The sequence below is a fragment of the Salmo salar genome, chromosome 11 (assembly GCF_965601325.2).
Source record: "Salmo salar chromosome 11, fSalSal1, whole genome shotgun sequence".
Lineage (NCBI taxonomy): Eukaryota > Metazoa > Chordata > Actinopteri > Salmoniformes > Salmonidae > Salmo > Salmo salar.
Window position 1 is genome coordinate 35,253,625 of NC_138301.1, and position 16,311 is coordinate 35,269,935.

At 42.1% G+C, this 16,311-nt stretch overlaps 2 protein-coding genes across 3 annotated transcripts in view; one reads left to right on the forward strand and one right to left on the reverse strand.

Moving 5' to 3' along the window:
• Positions 1–7,801, reverse strand: part of LOC106562493 (microtubule-associated protein 1A) — a 69,714-nt gene extending 61,913 nt beyond the window's left edge. The window contains exons 1-2 of the mRNA XM_045689415.2: positions 7,566–7,801; positions 6,227–6,328 (exon numbers count right to left, since the gene is read on the reverse strand). Of these exons, the coding sequence (XP_045545371.2) occupies positions 6,227–6,328; positions 7,566–7,773 (310 nt within the window). The 5' untranslated portion in view covers positions 7,774–7,801. The remainder of the gene's footprint in view (positions 1–6,226; positions 6,329–7,565) is intronic.
• Positions 7,802–13,544: 5,743 nt separating this feature from the next.
• Positions 13,545–16,311, forward strand: part of LOC106562517 (TP53-binding protein 1-like) — a 36,476-nt gene continuing 33,709 nt past the window's right edge. Inside the window, exon 1 of one of the 2 annotated variants that reach the window (XM_082957892.1) lies at positions 13,545–13,656. The gene's annotated coding sequence lies outside the window, so the exon portion shown is untranslated. The remainder of the gene's footprint in view (positions 13,657–16,311) is intronic. The other variant, XM_082957894.1, reaches the window with a different exon arrangement.

Below are 16,311 nucleotides of genomic sequence, written 5' to 3' on the forward strand. Positions count from 1 at the left end.
GGGTCTGCCAGTAACAGTCTATAGGGGTCTGCCAGTAACAGTCTATGAGGGTCTGCCAGTAACAGTCTATAGGGGTCTGCCAGTAACAGTCTATGGTGGTCTGCCAGTAACAGGTGGGAGGGAGAAAGGGAGAGAGGGAGATGAGAGATGGTATGTAAGAGAGAGAGAGAGAGAGTGATGGTATGTAAGAGAGAGAGAGAGAGCGTGATGCTATGTAAGAGGGAGAGAGAGAAAGTAGGGAGAGTGCAAAGAGAGAGGGACTGAGGATGGAGAGAAAGAGGTGGTGAGAGATGGAGGGAGGATGGAGAGAAAGAGGTGGTGAGAGATGGAGGGAGGATGGAGAGAAAGAGGTGGTGAGAGATGGAGGGAGGATGGAGAGAAAGAGGTGGTGAGAGATGGAGGGAGGATGGAGAGAAAGAGGTGGTGAGAGATGGAGGGAGGATGGAGAGAAAGAGGTGGTGAGAGATGGAGGGAGGATGGAGAGAAAGAGGTGGTGAGAGATGGAGGGAGGATGGAGAGAAAGAGGTGGGAAGGAGGCGTTTAATTACTGGTAAAATCATCATTAGTGTAGGACATTGTTTTGTTCATGAGAGAGCTGCAAGGATAGAGGGAGAGTAATAATGGAGGGATGGAAGATAGAGGGGGACAACAACAAGCAAGGGAAATATAGGAGATAAAACTGTCAGACAGAGAGAGAGAGATCGAGGTAGGTAAAACAGTCAAGTAAAGGAATAAGTGTTTGTCAGGTGTTGACAGACAGAGTACCCAAAACAGGCACCCTGACTGCGACAGTGCATCCTAATCAAATGGATTTGGATTGGTGGATTGGTCCAATAGCAACCTGATGTGTGATTATGCAGAGATGGAAGATCAAACAGTGGTATGCAAATGGTGAGCTGTCAGACAAGACATGTAGTCTGGTATACCAAACTAGAATGTCGCTGTGAACAGTGCTCAGTATTCAAATCCACTTCCTGAGGGACAGAGGCTATCATCTTTCCCCATGCAAAAATGTGTTTGTCATGTATGCCACCCCCTACCCCCCCACACCTTTTATGTTCATATCAGTAGGATAGGTTGTGTGTATGACTTGCCTTGGGTTTCACTTCGGTTCTCAATAGATTTTCTTTTTTTATCAAAGCCTTGCATGGTTATGGTATTTATTTTTAGGTAAGACATGTTTTTGATACCCCCCTCCTCCATATTCCAACCCCTTTAGACAGAGCTGTGTCCCAAGTGGCACTCTATTCCTTTTATAGTGCACTTATTTTGATCAGGGCCCTCTGATCCAAAGTAGTGCACTTTAAAGAGAATAGGGTGCCATTTGGGCGTACCCTAAATTTCACACCCTGTTCACATACTGTATCTCTATTCCAGGTAATACAGTCATTTTCACTTCACAATCACTTCTATGCTAAATGCCTTATTTCTTCCCTTGCCAATTATTCAGTGGTTTGAAAAAGGTATATACTGTATGTTCATAGTATATAGGTTTTGTCTCAAATGACACTCTACTCCCTATATAGTGCACTACTTTTGACCAAAGCCCCTCCCCCCACCAGAGCCCCCCCACCCCCACCAGAGCCCCTCCCCCCAGAGCCCCCCCCCACCAGAGCCCCTCCCCCCCACTAGGACCCCCCCCACCAGAGCAGAGCCCCTCCCCCCACCAGAGCCCCTGGTCAGAAGTAGTGCACTATATAGTGCGTATGGTGTCATTTGGGATGACACCATAGAGCAGTTGGTAGAGCATGGTGTTTGCAACGCCAGGGTTGTGGGTTCGATTCCCACGGGGGGCCAAGTACAAAAAGAAGAAAAAAAAAAAAATTGTATGAAATGAAAATGAAATGTATGCATTCACTACTGTAAGTCGCTCTGGATAAGAGCGTCTGCTAAATGACTAAAATGTAAAAATGTAAAATGAAAACAGAACCCTTCTCACTTTTAGCTTTGCTTTACTGCCTCTCTCCTTTCTTGCTAAAGATTCAGTGTTCTGATAACAATCTATATATTTATACAGATGTAGGATCTTCATTTGACCTATAGTATATTGTCATAGCAAAATAGTCCTGCAGCAACAGGATTTGAACGTTTAGTCCATAATGATGCTTGATCGGTGGTTAGGCTATTAGGTGGCCAAAAGTAGGCTACATGAAAAAAGCAATACTGTTAATATAACTTGTGTGTTAGTGTGGGTTGTCAGTGAATTTATGTAAATCACGAAGCTCATCTGCATTTCTCAGCAACAAAAGAGTGATCAAATTAAGATACTACCTCTGTAGCATGAGCCAGCACTGGACCTTGTGAAATGAGTGGGTGGATGGAGAGAGATATAGAGATCTAGAGGCTCCTTTGATCAGTTTCTCACACGGGATCATGGGAAGTGGCAACAACATATGCTCAACTATGCTGCTGCATCAATAATGAGATATAGCAGTGTATATCAGAAATAGACACACAAAAATAAAGAGTATTTCAGTGACTGCTTATACAAGAAGGACCAATGAGGAGAAGATGACATAAACTCATGGTTTGACAGTTGCTGCTGTAAGCAACAGGCAGGGTAGTCACCAGAGAACCATGCTAGAATGGACAAAAGTGACAATACTCATTCATAGCTAATAAGCAAGCATGGTTTCTAGGGTTAGGGTTTGGGTTAAGGCCAATCCTAGACTAAGGGTTAGGGTTAGTTATCAAATCTGCATTTGTGAATAGAAGGCATTGTACTTCCGTCTTCTCCAGCATGGCCGGATAGTGATGACCCACAGACATACAGTAGTTCCACGGCTACACTGGCTCACCACAGGCTCTGGTCTCATCTTCACCCAGGGAAGATTGTGTTCACTTTGACATTAGAGCAATTGATCCACAGTCTCCTATACCCTTAATATGAGAGTCTGGTTGATACGCCCCATATCATCTACAGCCCATTCCCATGGTGCCTTCCCTTGTCTGGAGAATAGTGACTCCACTCCAGGGCAGCGTTCCAAATGGCACCCTATTCCCTACATAGTGCTATGGGCCCTGGTCAAAAGTAGTGCACTTATAGGGAATAGGGTGCTATTTGGGATGCAGACTAAGAGATGACAATAATAGAGATGTCTGCTGAGATTACCTATTATTGTCATCTCTTAGTCTACATGTCTTGTGTCTGCATGTCTTGTGTGGCTGTTCCGGAAGCCCAGACTCAACACAATCTGATAACTAATCAACCCTCTGTATTTTCAAGTATTTTGGTGGCAGCATCATTATATGGGTATGCTTGTCACCTGCAGGGACTGCAGTTTGTCAGGATCAAAATAAATATAAAAGGAGCAAAGCCCAGGTAAAAAGTGCAGAAAACCTGCCTCAGTCTTCTGAATACCTAACCCTGGGATAGAGTTGTATTTTTCAGTGGGAGAATGAATACATTAAAATAACAAAGACTTAAATCTCCTTGAAAATCAGAGACAGGGTTGAATATTCCTGTCCATATTTTGATTCCCAACCAAACTTACAGAGGTTGAGCAATTTTGACAAAAACAATGGATATATGTTGCTCTAAGAGCTGTGCAGGGTTGGTAGAATCTCATTAGAAATGATTTACAAAGTTGCTTCCACCAAGTATTAACTCTGGGGTGTGAAGACATACAGTTGAAGTCGGAAGTTTACATACACTCAGGTTGGAGTCATTAAAACTCGTTTTTCAACCACTCAACCACAAACTATAGTTTTTGCAAGTCGGTTAGGACATCTACTTTGTGCATGACACAAGTAATTTTTCCAACAATTGTTTACAGACAGATTATTTCACTTATAATTCACTGTATCACAATTGTAGTGGGTCAGAAGTTTACATACACTAAGTTGACTGTGCCTTAAAACAGCTTGGAGAATTCCAGAAAATGATGTCATGGCTTTAGAAGCTTCTGATAGTCTAATTGACATAATTTGAGTCAATTGGAGGTGTACCTGTGGATGTATTTCAAGGCCTACCTTCAGACTCAGTGCCTCTTTGCCTGACATCATGGGAAAATCAAAAGAAATCAGCTAAGACATCAGAAAAAAAATTGTAGACCTCCACAAGTCTGGTTCATCCTTGGGAGCAATTTCCAAATGCCTGAAGGTACCACGTTCATCTGTACAAACAATAGTACGCAAGTATAAACACCATGGGACCATGCAGCCGTCATACCACTCAGGAAGGAGACGCGTTCTGTCTCCTAGAGATGAACGTACTTTGGTGCGAAAAGTGCAAATCAATCCCAGTACAACAGCAAAGGACCTTGTGAAGATGCTGGAGGAAACAGGTACAAAAGTATCTATATCCACAGTAGAACGAGTCCTATATTGACATAACCTGAAAGGTCGCTCAGCAAGGAAGAAGCCACTGCTCCAAAACCGCCATAAAAAAGCCAGACTACGGTTTGCAACTGCACATGGGGACAAAGATCGTACTTTTTGGAGAAATGTCCTCTGGTCTGATGAAAAAAAATAGAACTGTTTGGCCATAATGACCATTGTTATGTTTGGAGGAAAAAGGGGGAGGCTTGCAAGCCAGGGAACACCATCCCATCCGTGAAGCACGGGTGTGGCAGCATCATGTTGTGGCCGTGCTTTTCTGCAGGAGGGACTGGTGCACTTCACAAAATAGATGGCATCATGAGGCAGGAAAATTCTGTGGATGTATTGAAGCAACATCTCAAGACATCAGTCAGGAAGTTAAAGCTTGGTCGCAAATGGGTCTTCCAAATGAACAATGACCCCAAGCATACTTCCAAAGTTGTGGCAAAATGGCTTAAGGACAACAAAGTCAAGGTGTTGGAGTGGCCATCACAAAGCCCTGACCTCAATCCTATAGAACATTTGTGGGAAGAACTGAAAAAGCGTTTGCGAGCAAGGAGGCCTACAAACCTGACTCAGTTACACCAGCTCTGTCAAGAGGAATGGGCCAAAATTCACCCAATTTATTGTGGGAAGCTTGTGGAAGGCTACCTGAAATGTTTGACCCAAGTTAAACAATTTAAAGGCAATGCTACCAAATACTAATTGAGTGTATGCAAACTTCTGACCCACTGGGAATGTGATAAAAGAAATAAAAGCTGAAATAAATAATTCTCTGTACTATTATTCTGACATTTCACATTCTTAAAATAAAGTGGTGATCCTAACTGACCAAAGACAGGGAATAATTTACTAGGATTAAATGTCAGGAATTGTGAAAAACTGAGTTTAAATGTATTTGGTAAGGTGTATGTAAACTTCTGACTTCAACTGTACGTAATCAAGGCGTTTTTTATTTGTTATTAATTTCAGAAATGTTCTATCCTTTTTCCTTCACCTTGAAAATGTTAAGCAGGTTGTGTAGGAAAAAATGTGAATGATTCCTTTTTTAGATTTAATTTTAAGTCAGCAAAATGTGACAACTGTGCAAGGAGTGTGTAGACTTTCACTAGGCACTGTAGGTGTGTATGTGTCCTTCAGCAGTCATAACCACAAACAGACAGGCAGGTGGATGTCAGTGATAAGGCCACTGCAAGTTCTTGCAGCAACTAACTACAGCTCGGAAAGAGCACCCTGTTCTTTGGCCGAAGTGTTGGTAAAAAAAAACCCACAGCAGTAGAGATGAGTGTGCGACTTCCTTTAGAGCCCTGAAAGGAACCAGGACTCTGGTGAAAAGTAGTGCACCAAATAGGGAATAGGGTGCTATTTGGGACGCAACCCATGAATTCTCTCAAACGGCTCCTGTCACCAAACGTTTTATTTATTCTGGCAAAACCTTTCAAAAGCTACTTAGTGTAATAACAGAGCAAAGCTGTCCAGACTGCATCAGGGCTGATGTATCAATTTTCTATTGATTAGGCTCATAAGGAGGAAATATGAGGAAACGCTACATCTGTTTATCAGCAATTTCTGTAAAATGTGGTAAACACACAAACCAAGCAGACATGACACACAGAAACACTAGACTCAAGACAATGGGAGGACACTGTTCGTCAGTTCCTCTCCTCTCGTTGGTATGTATGTTTGAGATTGACTGACTATATTGCAGTCGGACTGCTCAGAATCACTGATCTACAAATCCACTTGCATCCCGAAAAACGACTCATTATGTGATCAAGATGAGTGATTCTGCGCCTCGCCTTCCTCAAACTGATCCCTTTGAACGTGCTAATTTATTGCAAGGCCCGTTTGTCCATGTGAGTCGTGCAACCCCAAACTGTCACCTTTGATCCTGAACAGGACTGACCTTTGACCTCTGAGGAGAACTGGGCAGAGTGTCGTGTCGCGAAGAGCTGTAGCTCTCTGTTCAGGTCGCACAGAGTCAGATCGATGTCCCACGACCGCAGTCCTGTTAACATACAATAACAAATGTAGCATGATGCACTACATTACCCACAATGCTCTATAACTATACAACAAACACATTACTGTTGGAGTGGAGGGGCCTGTCTAGGGTCTGAGTTCTATTGCATGACCTAATGAACATGACCCTGCTGGTTGTTATTGCTCCTTGGCACTGATTGGTAGATTTCTACTAATCGGCTGGAGAGGGCACACACCTGGCTTTCACCATCTTAATCAACCACTGAATCAAAGGCATGGATTAAAAACCATTAAACACCATGGCCTTCGAGCACTGAGCTGATAACCCTTAATGTACAGTAACATCAGAAAATGACTGGGTTGGCAAATAACCTCTTGTAGGAAGATGATTGTTATTAATACTGGCAGTTATATGATGAACCTTATTACGCCCCCTGTAAACAGTGAGCTACTCAGTATGCAAGCTGTTTCCCTGAATGATGCCAGTTCTCATTTAATAGAGTGTCCGTTGGGACAGGAAGAGTTTTCAGGGCAGGGTTAGTTTTTTGTCTTGATTGGCCAGTGTATTGCCTCCATGCACAACCGTATTCTATTCAACGACCCGTCACAGTTTTCTCTAGAATAATTTAACATCATATTCACATCATGTTTTTTTTGTCTGGAATTATTTCCGGTCATCTATATTCCAGTGTTTCAGATAACCCAGTAGGGCCTACTGATTGCACATTTGCAAATTCTTAGTTATTCTAGCCAACTGCAATAACTATGGAGAATAATCCATTGCAAACTATGAAGAGTAATTCAACCCTTTATACCAGAAACCATTCAGGATATCACATACAGTAGAATAGTTTTGTGTTCCGTATTGCTATATTCAGCCATATAGGGGCTATACATCTGGTGCAGTGTCCTCTACGTATGCATTACCAAACAGCTCTGTTCAATGTGAAATCCAACCCACTCACACAGCAGCCTACGTTTGAGGTGTAGGCGTCATCCGCTCCCTTTTTGATCCGCTGCAACAGATGAATTAGATGACAATATTCCTAACAAAGTCACAGCTTGTTCTAAAAACTATTTGGTTTGATTTTTGTCATACATTTGAATATTGCAAGTGCAGGCCAACGCATAGGGGTCAAGCCTCTGACATCTAAACAAACTACAGTTTTACATAAAACTAAATCTTTGTGGGCAATCTTGAACTTCAACAGTTTAGAAAGATGTGTAAAGACTTATAATACACAGTCAAGTAGCACACTCACCCTGTTTTATGTGTTTTTTGGCAGACTGAAGGTGGTGGTCCGTTGAGATTTCTCCGATAACTATCAGCATATAAAATCTCCCGTGGTTAAACGGCGGTCTGGTCCTATGGTGCTGTCCACGGTGCTGAAAGGGTATGGCGGGCTCGCGCTGCTCCTCCGGATCTCCTGGCGCTACAGAGAGCGATGCTGCTGCCACGGGGATTTCCATGGCAACAGCACGACGAGCGGAAGCTGGGTCCTTTTCCATCTCCATGACAACTGCATCCGGCGGCAGCACAGTGCATGAGGGATGGCTGGGGGGAGGACCAGTGGGTGTGGCTCGTAAGAGGGACGCGATTTGATTGGTGCAGGGTTATGTGGCTATTTGATGTCACAGCACGCTATTGGCCAAATCCGACATGGGGATTATGATCATGTTTATCAAGTTTATCTGAATCGACTGTCATGCATAGGTAGTGGTTGGGATGATGATGATAATGAAGATGATGATGATGATGATGAGTGGTATACCACATGGTCCTTCTCATTTGTTACATCAATAAGTTAGTTAACATAGTTAAGATCCAAAATACAAAATGGGTCAAATAAACATAGCTGTAAATCACCAGCATTAGGCCTACTACAACTAGTCCTGTAGTTTCCTAATAGGCCTCCTCACCAAATATCTCAGTGAACATGTGTTCCTGTAAGACTGTCTTTGATATATCTGTGTCTGGAGAAACTGAAGCGTTTTCTCTTGAATAAATAGGTGTATTTATATAACTGTCGCTGGATGTACCACCAGGAGATGTTTCCAGTAGGCTGCCACACTGACACCTCTTTGTTCCCTCCCTGAACACAACAACCCTTCATCTGTGCAGAGACGTTCACAACAAAAGGCCTCAGAGACAAAGTGGAATATAATATGTTTTGTACAATGTTAATGTATTTGATTATCTCCTAAAATAGCTGGAAAATAACTAAATTAGCTACAGAGGGGAAAAGCTGGCATGAAATTACCAGAAAATTGGAGGATGTTCATTGAGTTCTCCACTTGTCATGTTTTATAACAGGAAACTCAGTTGTGGGACATAAATGATCTTGAATCAGGATGCATATTAGCCTACATATACAGTTGAAGTACATTGACCTTTACTTTGGAAACTGAGAACTAATTGAATAGTAAGACTTAATTATTTTCACCTTTGATTGACAACAATTAATTAAAACTGCTGTTTGTCCTCATAGTAGGCCTATGTAACTCATATCACCCTATGACAGAAACATTTAGGTAGAGATGAAATTTAGCGCCAGAATATGAACATTTATTTCAGATTTCGATCTGTTTTGATTGTCATTTTAAGGCCATTTTGAAATGATAATTTAAAGACCAAAATCACTGTTTGACTTTGACCCTTATCTTATAGTTGACACTAGATAATGTACTATAGGTTTAGTTTCTATGTCTGGTAATTACAATGTATAGGTGGCTTAGGAGCTATATGACCAGGAGCTTTACATCATATAATCTCCCTAGAGAGTACTATGCACTGCACCAATCAGACCAATCCGGGCAATTATCCAAGAAAGAACGGGAGAGAGAGGGTGGAGGACAGGACTGGAGAGATTTGGGGAGTAAAACAAAGATTAACACAATTTGGCATGCATGTCATGCACAGCATATGAATGGCTACCTCAGAACATAAATAATTGCTGAGTTATATATAAATTCTGGTTGTTTGACAACCAATACCACATGACCTAATCTGAATATGAAGGGACGTCTCGTATTTTCATAATTCACTTGATTGATCTTTGATCTGACGTTCAATATCTGACTGTATTATCAATACACGTATGAATAGTGGAACATTGAGCTTTGAAAGGACACAGCAAATCAGGAAGGGATTGTATTAGTATTTAGTATTTTATTAGTATCTCCATTAGCTGTTGCCAAGGCAGCTGGTACTCTTCCTGTGGTCCAAACAGGAACAAATCAACACATCACAACAAAACAACATTCTACATCATAAATAAAACAACACATCACAACAAAACAATAGTCTACATCATAAATAAAACAACACATCACAACAAAACAATAGTCAATATCATAAATAAAACAACACATCACAACAAAACAATAGTCTACATCATAAATAAAACAACACATCACAACAAAACAATAGTCTACATCATAAATAAAACAACACATCACAACAAAACAATAGTCTACATCATAAATAAAACAACACATCACAACAAAACAATAGTCTACATCATAAATAAAACATCACAACAAAACAATAGTCTACATCATAAATAAAACATCACATCACACAAGACATTGTGCACTATACACGTTCACCACTCCACCATTACAAATGTACAATATCAAATGTACAATATTACAACAATACAATTTTAAAAATGTGTGTGTGTGTGTGTGTGTGTGTGTGTCTTTTGATCTTACTTTGACATGAAGTATGATCAGAAAAAGTTTTTTTTTATGGTGAAGTGAGAATTTAGCCTCAAAGAAAGCAATATTTGTAAACAAGGATATTACTAAACAGGAAGCAGTAGACCTATAGCCATTCACTGTCTTTTCACATGGTGGCATTTTATTCACTCTAGCCTTCCTTCTTCGACACATTTACATGTGCATGGATGCTCTCACTTTATATATTTACCAAGCACACCACAGTGGGCTTTAGGTTACTCTAAGGCTGCTGTGTTTGCGAGGTGCCTGTCAGATAGTGACGTCTCCCGCAGCAGTGAGAGATGGCTGGGGTTGGTAATATACGCCACGTCTCTGCTCTGGAGTAAATCTCCCTCCTCTCAGCAGGACAGTGTTTGTGTCCCAAATGGTACCCTATTCCCTATTTAGTGCACTACTTTTAACCAAAGCCCTATGGGCCCTGGTGAAAAGTAATGCACTATGTAGGAAATGGGTTTCCATTTTGGACACAGCCTGCCAGTGTTACAGCCCTCAATGAGTCAGCACTCCTATTGATCTCACACTGAGACAGGCCTGAGCCAAAGATCCTCTAAAACTGAACCTGCTGTGCTTGTGAACAAGAGTATCTACTGCCCTCTGTAGGACTAAATGAGAACGCTTTGGTTTGATCGCTTTAAAAAGAAGGTTTCTTAAAAATAAGTGTAATATTAAGTCCATTGGTTTACTAATAGACAAATCAGTACCGTAAATTAAAATATTAATGTTCATTTTCTTACATAATTTTCCTAAATTAAGTAAATGATTGTTACAATGTTGATTGGAATGCAGGATATTTCAGAATGTGGTTTAGGTTGTACACATTTAAAGCACAGACCAAATCCAACATATTGGTGTGACAAGTTGAAATGTTTTTAAAACAGTCCCATAGGCCAGTAGACTCTTATAAGCTCTTAGCTTGTGAGATCAGGATGGTTCGTACGAGGCTAGTAGGCCAGTGGTTCCCAACCTTTTTCAGTTACTGTGCAACCAACTGAATTTTTCTCTGCCAGGAGTACCCCTGAAGTACCCCGTCATGTGCATTTTACCAGTAGACCCATGGTCTCATGATCCAGATTCAGAGTGTTTAATAGTCACATGTACAGGGTTACAGGTGTGATGGCAGGGTACAGTGAATATCTTAGGCTTCGAGCTCCAACATGCAGGACTAAGTGAAATACAATAACGAAAATTGTAATAAAACAACAACAATAGTAATAGAAATAGCACTATATAATAATAACAACTGTAGCAGTGATGAATAAATAAATGTCCCTGGGTTGGCGGCAGAGTAAAGACTGTTGAGGGGGTGTGGGGAATGACCATAGGGGGAGCAGCAGCATGATCATTGAGGGTGTGTGGGGAACAAGTGAAATAAAAACAATAGAAATTATAATAACAAAAATCTATAATATATACTGAGCAAAAATATAAATGCAACATGGTCCCATGTTTCATGAGCTGAAATAAAAGATCCCAGAAATTGTCCATATGCAACAAAAAAAAAGAATAGCTTATTTCTCAAAAATGTTGTGCACAAATTTGATTACATCCCTGTTAGTGAGCATTTCTCCTTTGCCAAGATAATCCATCCACCTGACAGGTGTGGCATATCAAGAAGCTGATTAAACAGCATGATCATTACACAGGTGCACCTTGTCATGATGCTCCTGTACTGCCCGTGTCGAGTGATTAAAGAGGGGAGAACAGGGCATGGCTTGGATGGCTGGGGTCGCTGGTGATGTTCTTAGCCTTTCTGCGACACCTGGTGTTGTAGGTGTCCTGTAGGGCAGGCAGTGTGCACCCAATGGTGCGTTCGGCTACACGTATCACCATCTGAAAAGCCTTGCGGCCCACAGTGATAGAGTTGCCGTACCAGACTGTGATATAGCCCGACAGTATGCTCTCGATGGTGCTGATGTAGAACACTGTGAGGATCCTCAGGGACAGGACGCATTTCTTCAGCACCCTGAGGTTGAAGAGTTGCTGTCGTGCCTTCTTCACCACGGTGTCCATGCGGTTAGAGCATTTGACCTTCTCTGAGATATGTATGCCAAGGAATTTGAAGTTATTAACCGTCTCCACGGCGGACCCGTTGATGAGGATGGGGGCGTGTCCAGCCTGGTTCCTCCTGAAGTCCACATTCAGCTCATTTGTTTAGCTAACATTGAGGGAGAGGTTGTTAACCTGGCACCACGCCGTCAGAGTGCCTACCTCCTCCCTGTAGGCTGTCTCGTCGTTGTTGGTAATCACGCCTACTACTGTTGTGTCGTCAGCGAACTTGATGATGGAGTTGGAACTGTGTGAGGCCCCTCAAGTCCCCCCTGTGGATAGGCCAAGTACCCCCAGGGGTCCTATTACCCTCTGTGGATAGGCCAAGTACCCCCAGCGGTCCTATTACCCTCTGTGGATAGGCCAAGTACCCTCAGGGGTCCTATTACCCTCTGTGGATAGGCCAAGTACCCCGAGGGGTCCTATTACCCTCTGTGGATAGGCCAAGTACCTCCAGGGGTCCAATTACCCTCTGTGGATAGGCCAAGTACCCCCAGGGGTCCTATTACCCTCTGTGGATAGGCCAAGTACCCCCAGGGGTCCTATTACCCTCTGTGGATAGGCCAAGTACCCCCAGGGGTCCTAGTACCCTCTGTGGATAGGCAAAGTACCCCCAGGGTCCTAGTACCCTCTGTGGATATGCCAAGTACCCCCAGGGTCCTAGTACCCTCTGTGGATAGGTCAAGTACCCCCAGGGGTCCTAGTACCCTCTGTGGATAGGCAAGGTACCCCCAGGGTCCTAGTACCCCTGGTTGAGCACCCTAGATTTTACAATTCTAAAATCAGTGAATCAGACAGCCTAAATACATAGAATAAATTGGATTCTCAAACTTGAGCTGTCCCAGTAGGCTACATCATATTTTCTTCTGGATTAGATATTCCATAAACCTGTACCATACAGCTAATGACAGTACAAAATAGTTATAGAACCAACCACAGTATAGAACCAACCACAGCATTACCCTACTTTTATTATTTTACTGCACATTTTTGTTAATGCTCACTTTGCCAAAAGTGATGAAAATATAGCCTAACATAATTACATGATCAACATTTTAGATGTATTAAAAGTAATCCCAGTCCCACAATAAATAACACACGTGTCATCCTGCACTTTTAGAAGAAAAAAAGTTCCAAAAGGGGTCTTCGGCTGGCCACATAGGAGAACCCTTTTTTTGTTCCAGGTAGAACCCTCTGTGGGAATGGTTCTAGATTGAACCCAAAAGGGTTATACCTAGAACCAAAAATAGTTCTTCAAAGTGTTTTCCTATGGGGACAGTCGAATAACCCTTTTAGGTTCTAGATAGCACCTTTTGTTCTAAGAGTGTGCGCACCTCAGCACCTACATGCACTAATTATGCCAACATGTTAAAAATGCCATTGCATCTTTAAGTGGTAGTGTCTGTATCCACACCCTGTCTTCCTGGAAAATAGAGGAGAGGGGGGGGGGGGGGCGAGAGAGAGACAGAGAGATGTGAACGCAGTCAACGCGCACCGGTATTGCTGCAAAGGGGGCAATACAAATCTCATACTTTCTGCTTGCAAAAGAGAAAATCAACTTTTCAGGTAAAGCAATAGTTTGTACTTTCTAGCGCCTAATACATTTTTGGGGGAAACGTGTCATCATATAGGCCTATTTGAGCATCAATGTCACTGGTTTGTGTTCAAGGACAGGTTCAGAATAGTGTCTTGCGTTTGGATTTTCGTTCTCCAGCTGCTGCGCATTTCATATTTTCGGTTCCAACTCAACTGGTCAGCTTGGCGATATGACGCGCCAGCACGATGCACCGCACCGTGTACGTATGTGTCGCCTATAGCCATATGATTTCCATATCAGTGGTGCGTGTTTAGGGTTGGGCTTGAAGAAAAGTATGCACGATCTAATGCTGTTATTCCGTTTTTGTTTTTTTAATTAAAATAGTTAATCATATTTATATATACGCTAGCTTATTTTAAACCTTTTGATTAAACATTTTATGCATATATTATATATTGTTTATCAACGAAATTAGCCTATAAATAATATCAGCTCATGAGGGTGCATGCTGTCCAAGGACAACCCAAAATGTGTCATCTTCATTGCAGGGTAGGAGTGTATTATGGGTGCCTCGATAATGTGCCAAAGATAGCCTACTTGTGAATGCTATTGAGTTTTACTGGCTCAAATAACCTTTCTGTGCTGCATGTAGATACACGTTTAAACAAATCTAATAATTTGAATAAACTATCTCAGCCTAAGCTATTCATTCCCATGCTACACTAAGGGAACGATCATATGCTGTTCTTTCTCAGCTGAGGTAGTTTATGAAGACTCAGAGTGCCAGTGGGTCAACTAGACTCAAGGTTCTCTGTGTTAAGATGTAAAGTCTAAAGACTTTGTTATAAACACTTATAAATACTTAGGTTAAATAGAGTTGCCATAGCATCCCTAATGGACTTGGTGTCCTCTGACAAAAAATAAGTGAGACATTTCAGAGTCAATTCACTGAGGATGTGGGAATATGTATAAAGCGTTTTCCTACATTCAAACATCAAGCCCTTTTCTGTGGCCTATCTTAGAATGAGATAAAAATGTGCCTATGGCAGCATTTTAAATGGCACCCTATTCCCTAGCCATTTCAGACAGCCCATGTCTGGGTAGATGATAGTAGATAATATAGTGGAAACTATCAGTAACCGTAATGTACCATCCTACATCTGATCCAGTTGATTTCATTAGGCACACATGGGTAAGCAACTGCATGCTGATTACATACTTGGTTAGAGTTAAATGCTAAATGTCCTGGGTCCTGATGCATGAGAAATATTTTCTAATGCCCTACTTTTGTGAGGAACAGATTGTGGCGTCACCATAGAAACAGAGGGAGGTTAAAGTAGTCCTGAGTATCCATGGGACTGGTTTGATTTAAAAGATAGTTCACCTCTGTCATGAAATTAAATGAAAAGAAGTCCATGTTAGGCGAGAGCAATCCACACATTGATTTTGTTTACATAGCCAGGGCTGCCACGGTGCCACCAGCTCAAACGTTGGCAATCTTTACCCAAAAAAACTGGCTGAGTGAATGAACTCCAGGCATACACAAATCCTGTTAAAATAACTTGAAATAAAAGAAATTAATCTACAGTGGGGGAAAAAAGTATTTGATCCCCTGCTGATTTTGTACGTTTGCCCACTGACAAAGAAAGGATCAGTCTATAATTTTATTGGTAGGTTTATTTGAACAGTGAGAGACAGAATAACAACAAAAATATCCAGAAAAACGCATGTCAGAAATGTTATAAATTGATTTGCATTTTAATGAGGGAAATAAGTATTTGACCCCCTCTCAATCGGAAAGATTTCTGGCTCCCAGGTGTCTTTTAAACAGGTAACGAGCTGAGATTAGGAGCACACTCTTAAAGGGAGTGCTCCTAACCGCAGCTTGTTACCTGTAAAAAAGACACCTGTCCACAGAAGCAATCAATCAATCAGATTCCAAACTCTCCACCATGGCCAAGACCAAAGAGCTCTCCAAGGATGTCAGGGACAAGATTGTAGACCTACACAAGGCTGGAATGGGCTACAAGACCATCGCCAAGCAGCTTGGTGAGAAGGTAACAACATTTGGTGCGATTATTCGCAAATGGAAGAAACACAAAAGAACTGTCAATATCCCTCGGCCTGGGGCTCCATGCAAGATCTCACCTCGTGGAGTTGCAATGATCATGAGAACTGTGAGGAATCAGCCCAGAACTACACGGGAGGATCTTGTCAATGATCTCAAGGCAGCTGGGACCATAGTCACCAAGAAAACAATTGGTAACACACTACGCCATGAAGGACTGAAATCCTGCAGCGCCCGCAAGATCCCCCTGCTTAAGAATACATATACATGCTCATCTGAAGTTTGCTAATGAACATCTGAATGACTCAGAGGACAACTGGTGAAAGTGTTGTGGTCAGATGAGACCAAAATGGAGCTCTTTGACATCAACTCAACTCACCGTGTTTGGAGGAGGAGGAATGCTGCCTATGACCCCAAGAACACCATCTCCACCGTCAAACATGGAGGTGGAAACATTATGCTTTGGGGGTGTTTTTCTGCTAAGGGGACAGGACAACTTCACTGCATCAAAGGGACGATGGACGGGGCCATGTATTGTCAAATCTTGGGTGAGAACCTCCTTCCCTCAGCCAGGGCATTGAAAATGGGTCGTGGATGGGTATTCCAGCATGACAAT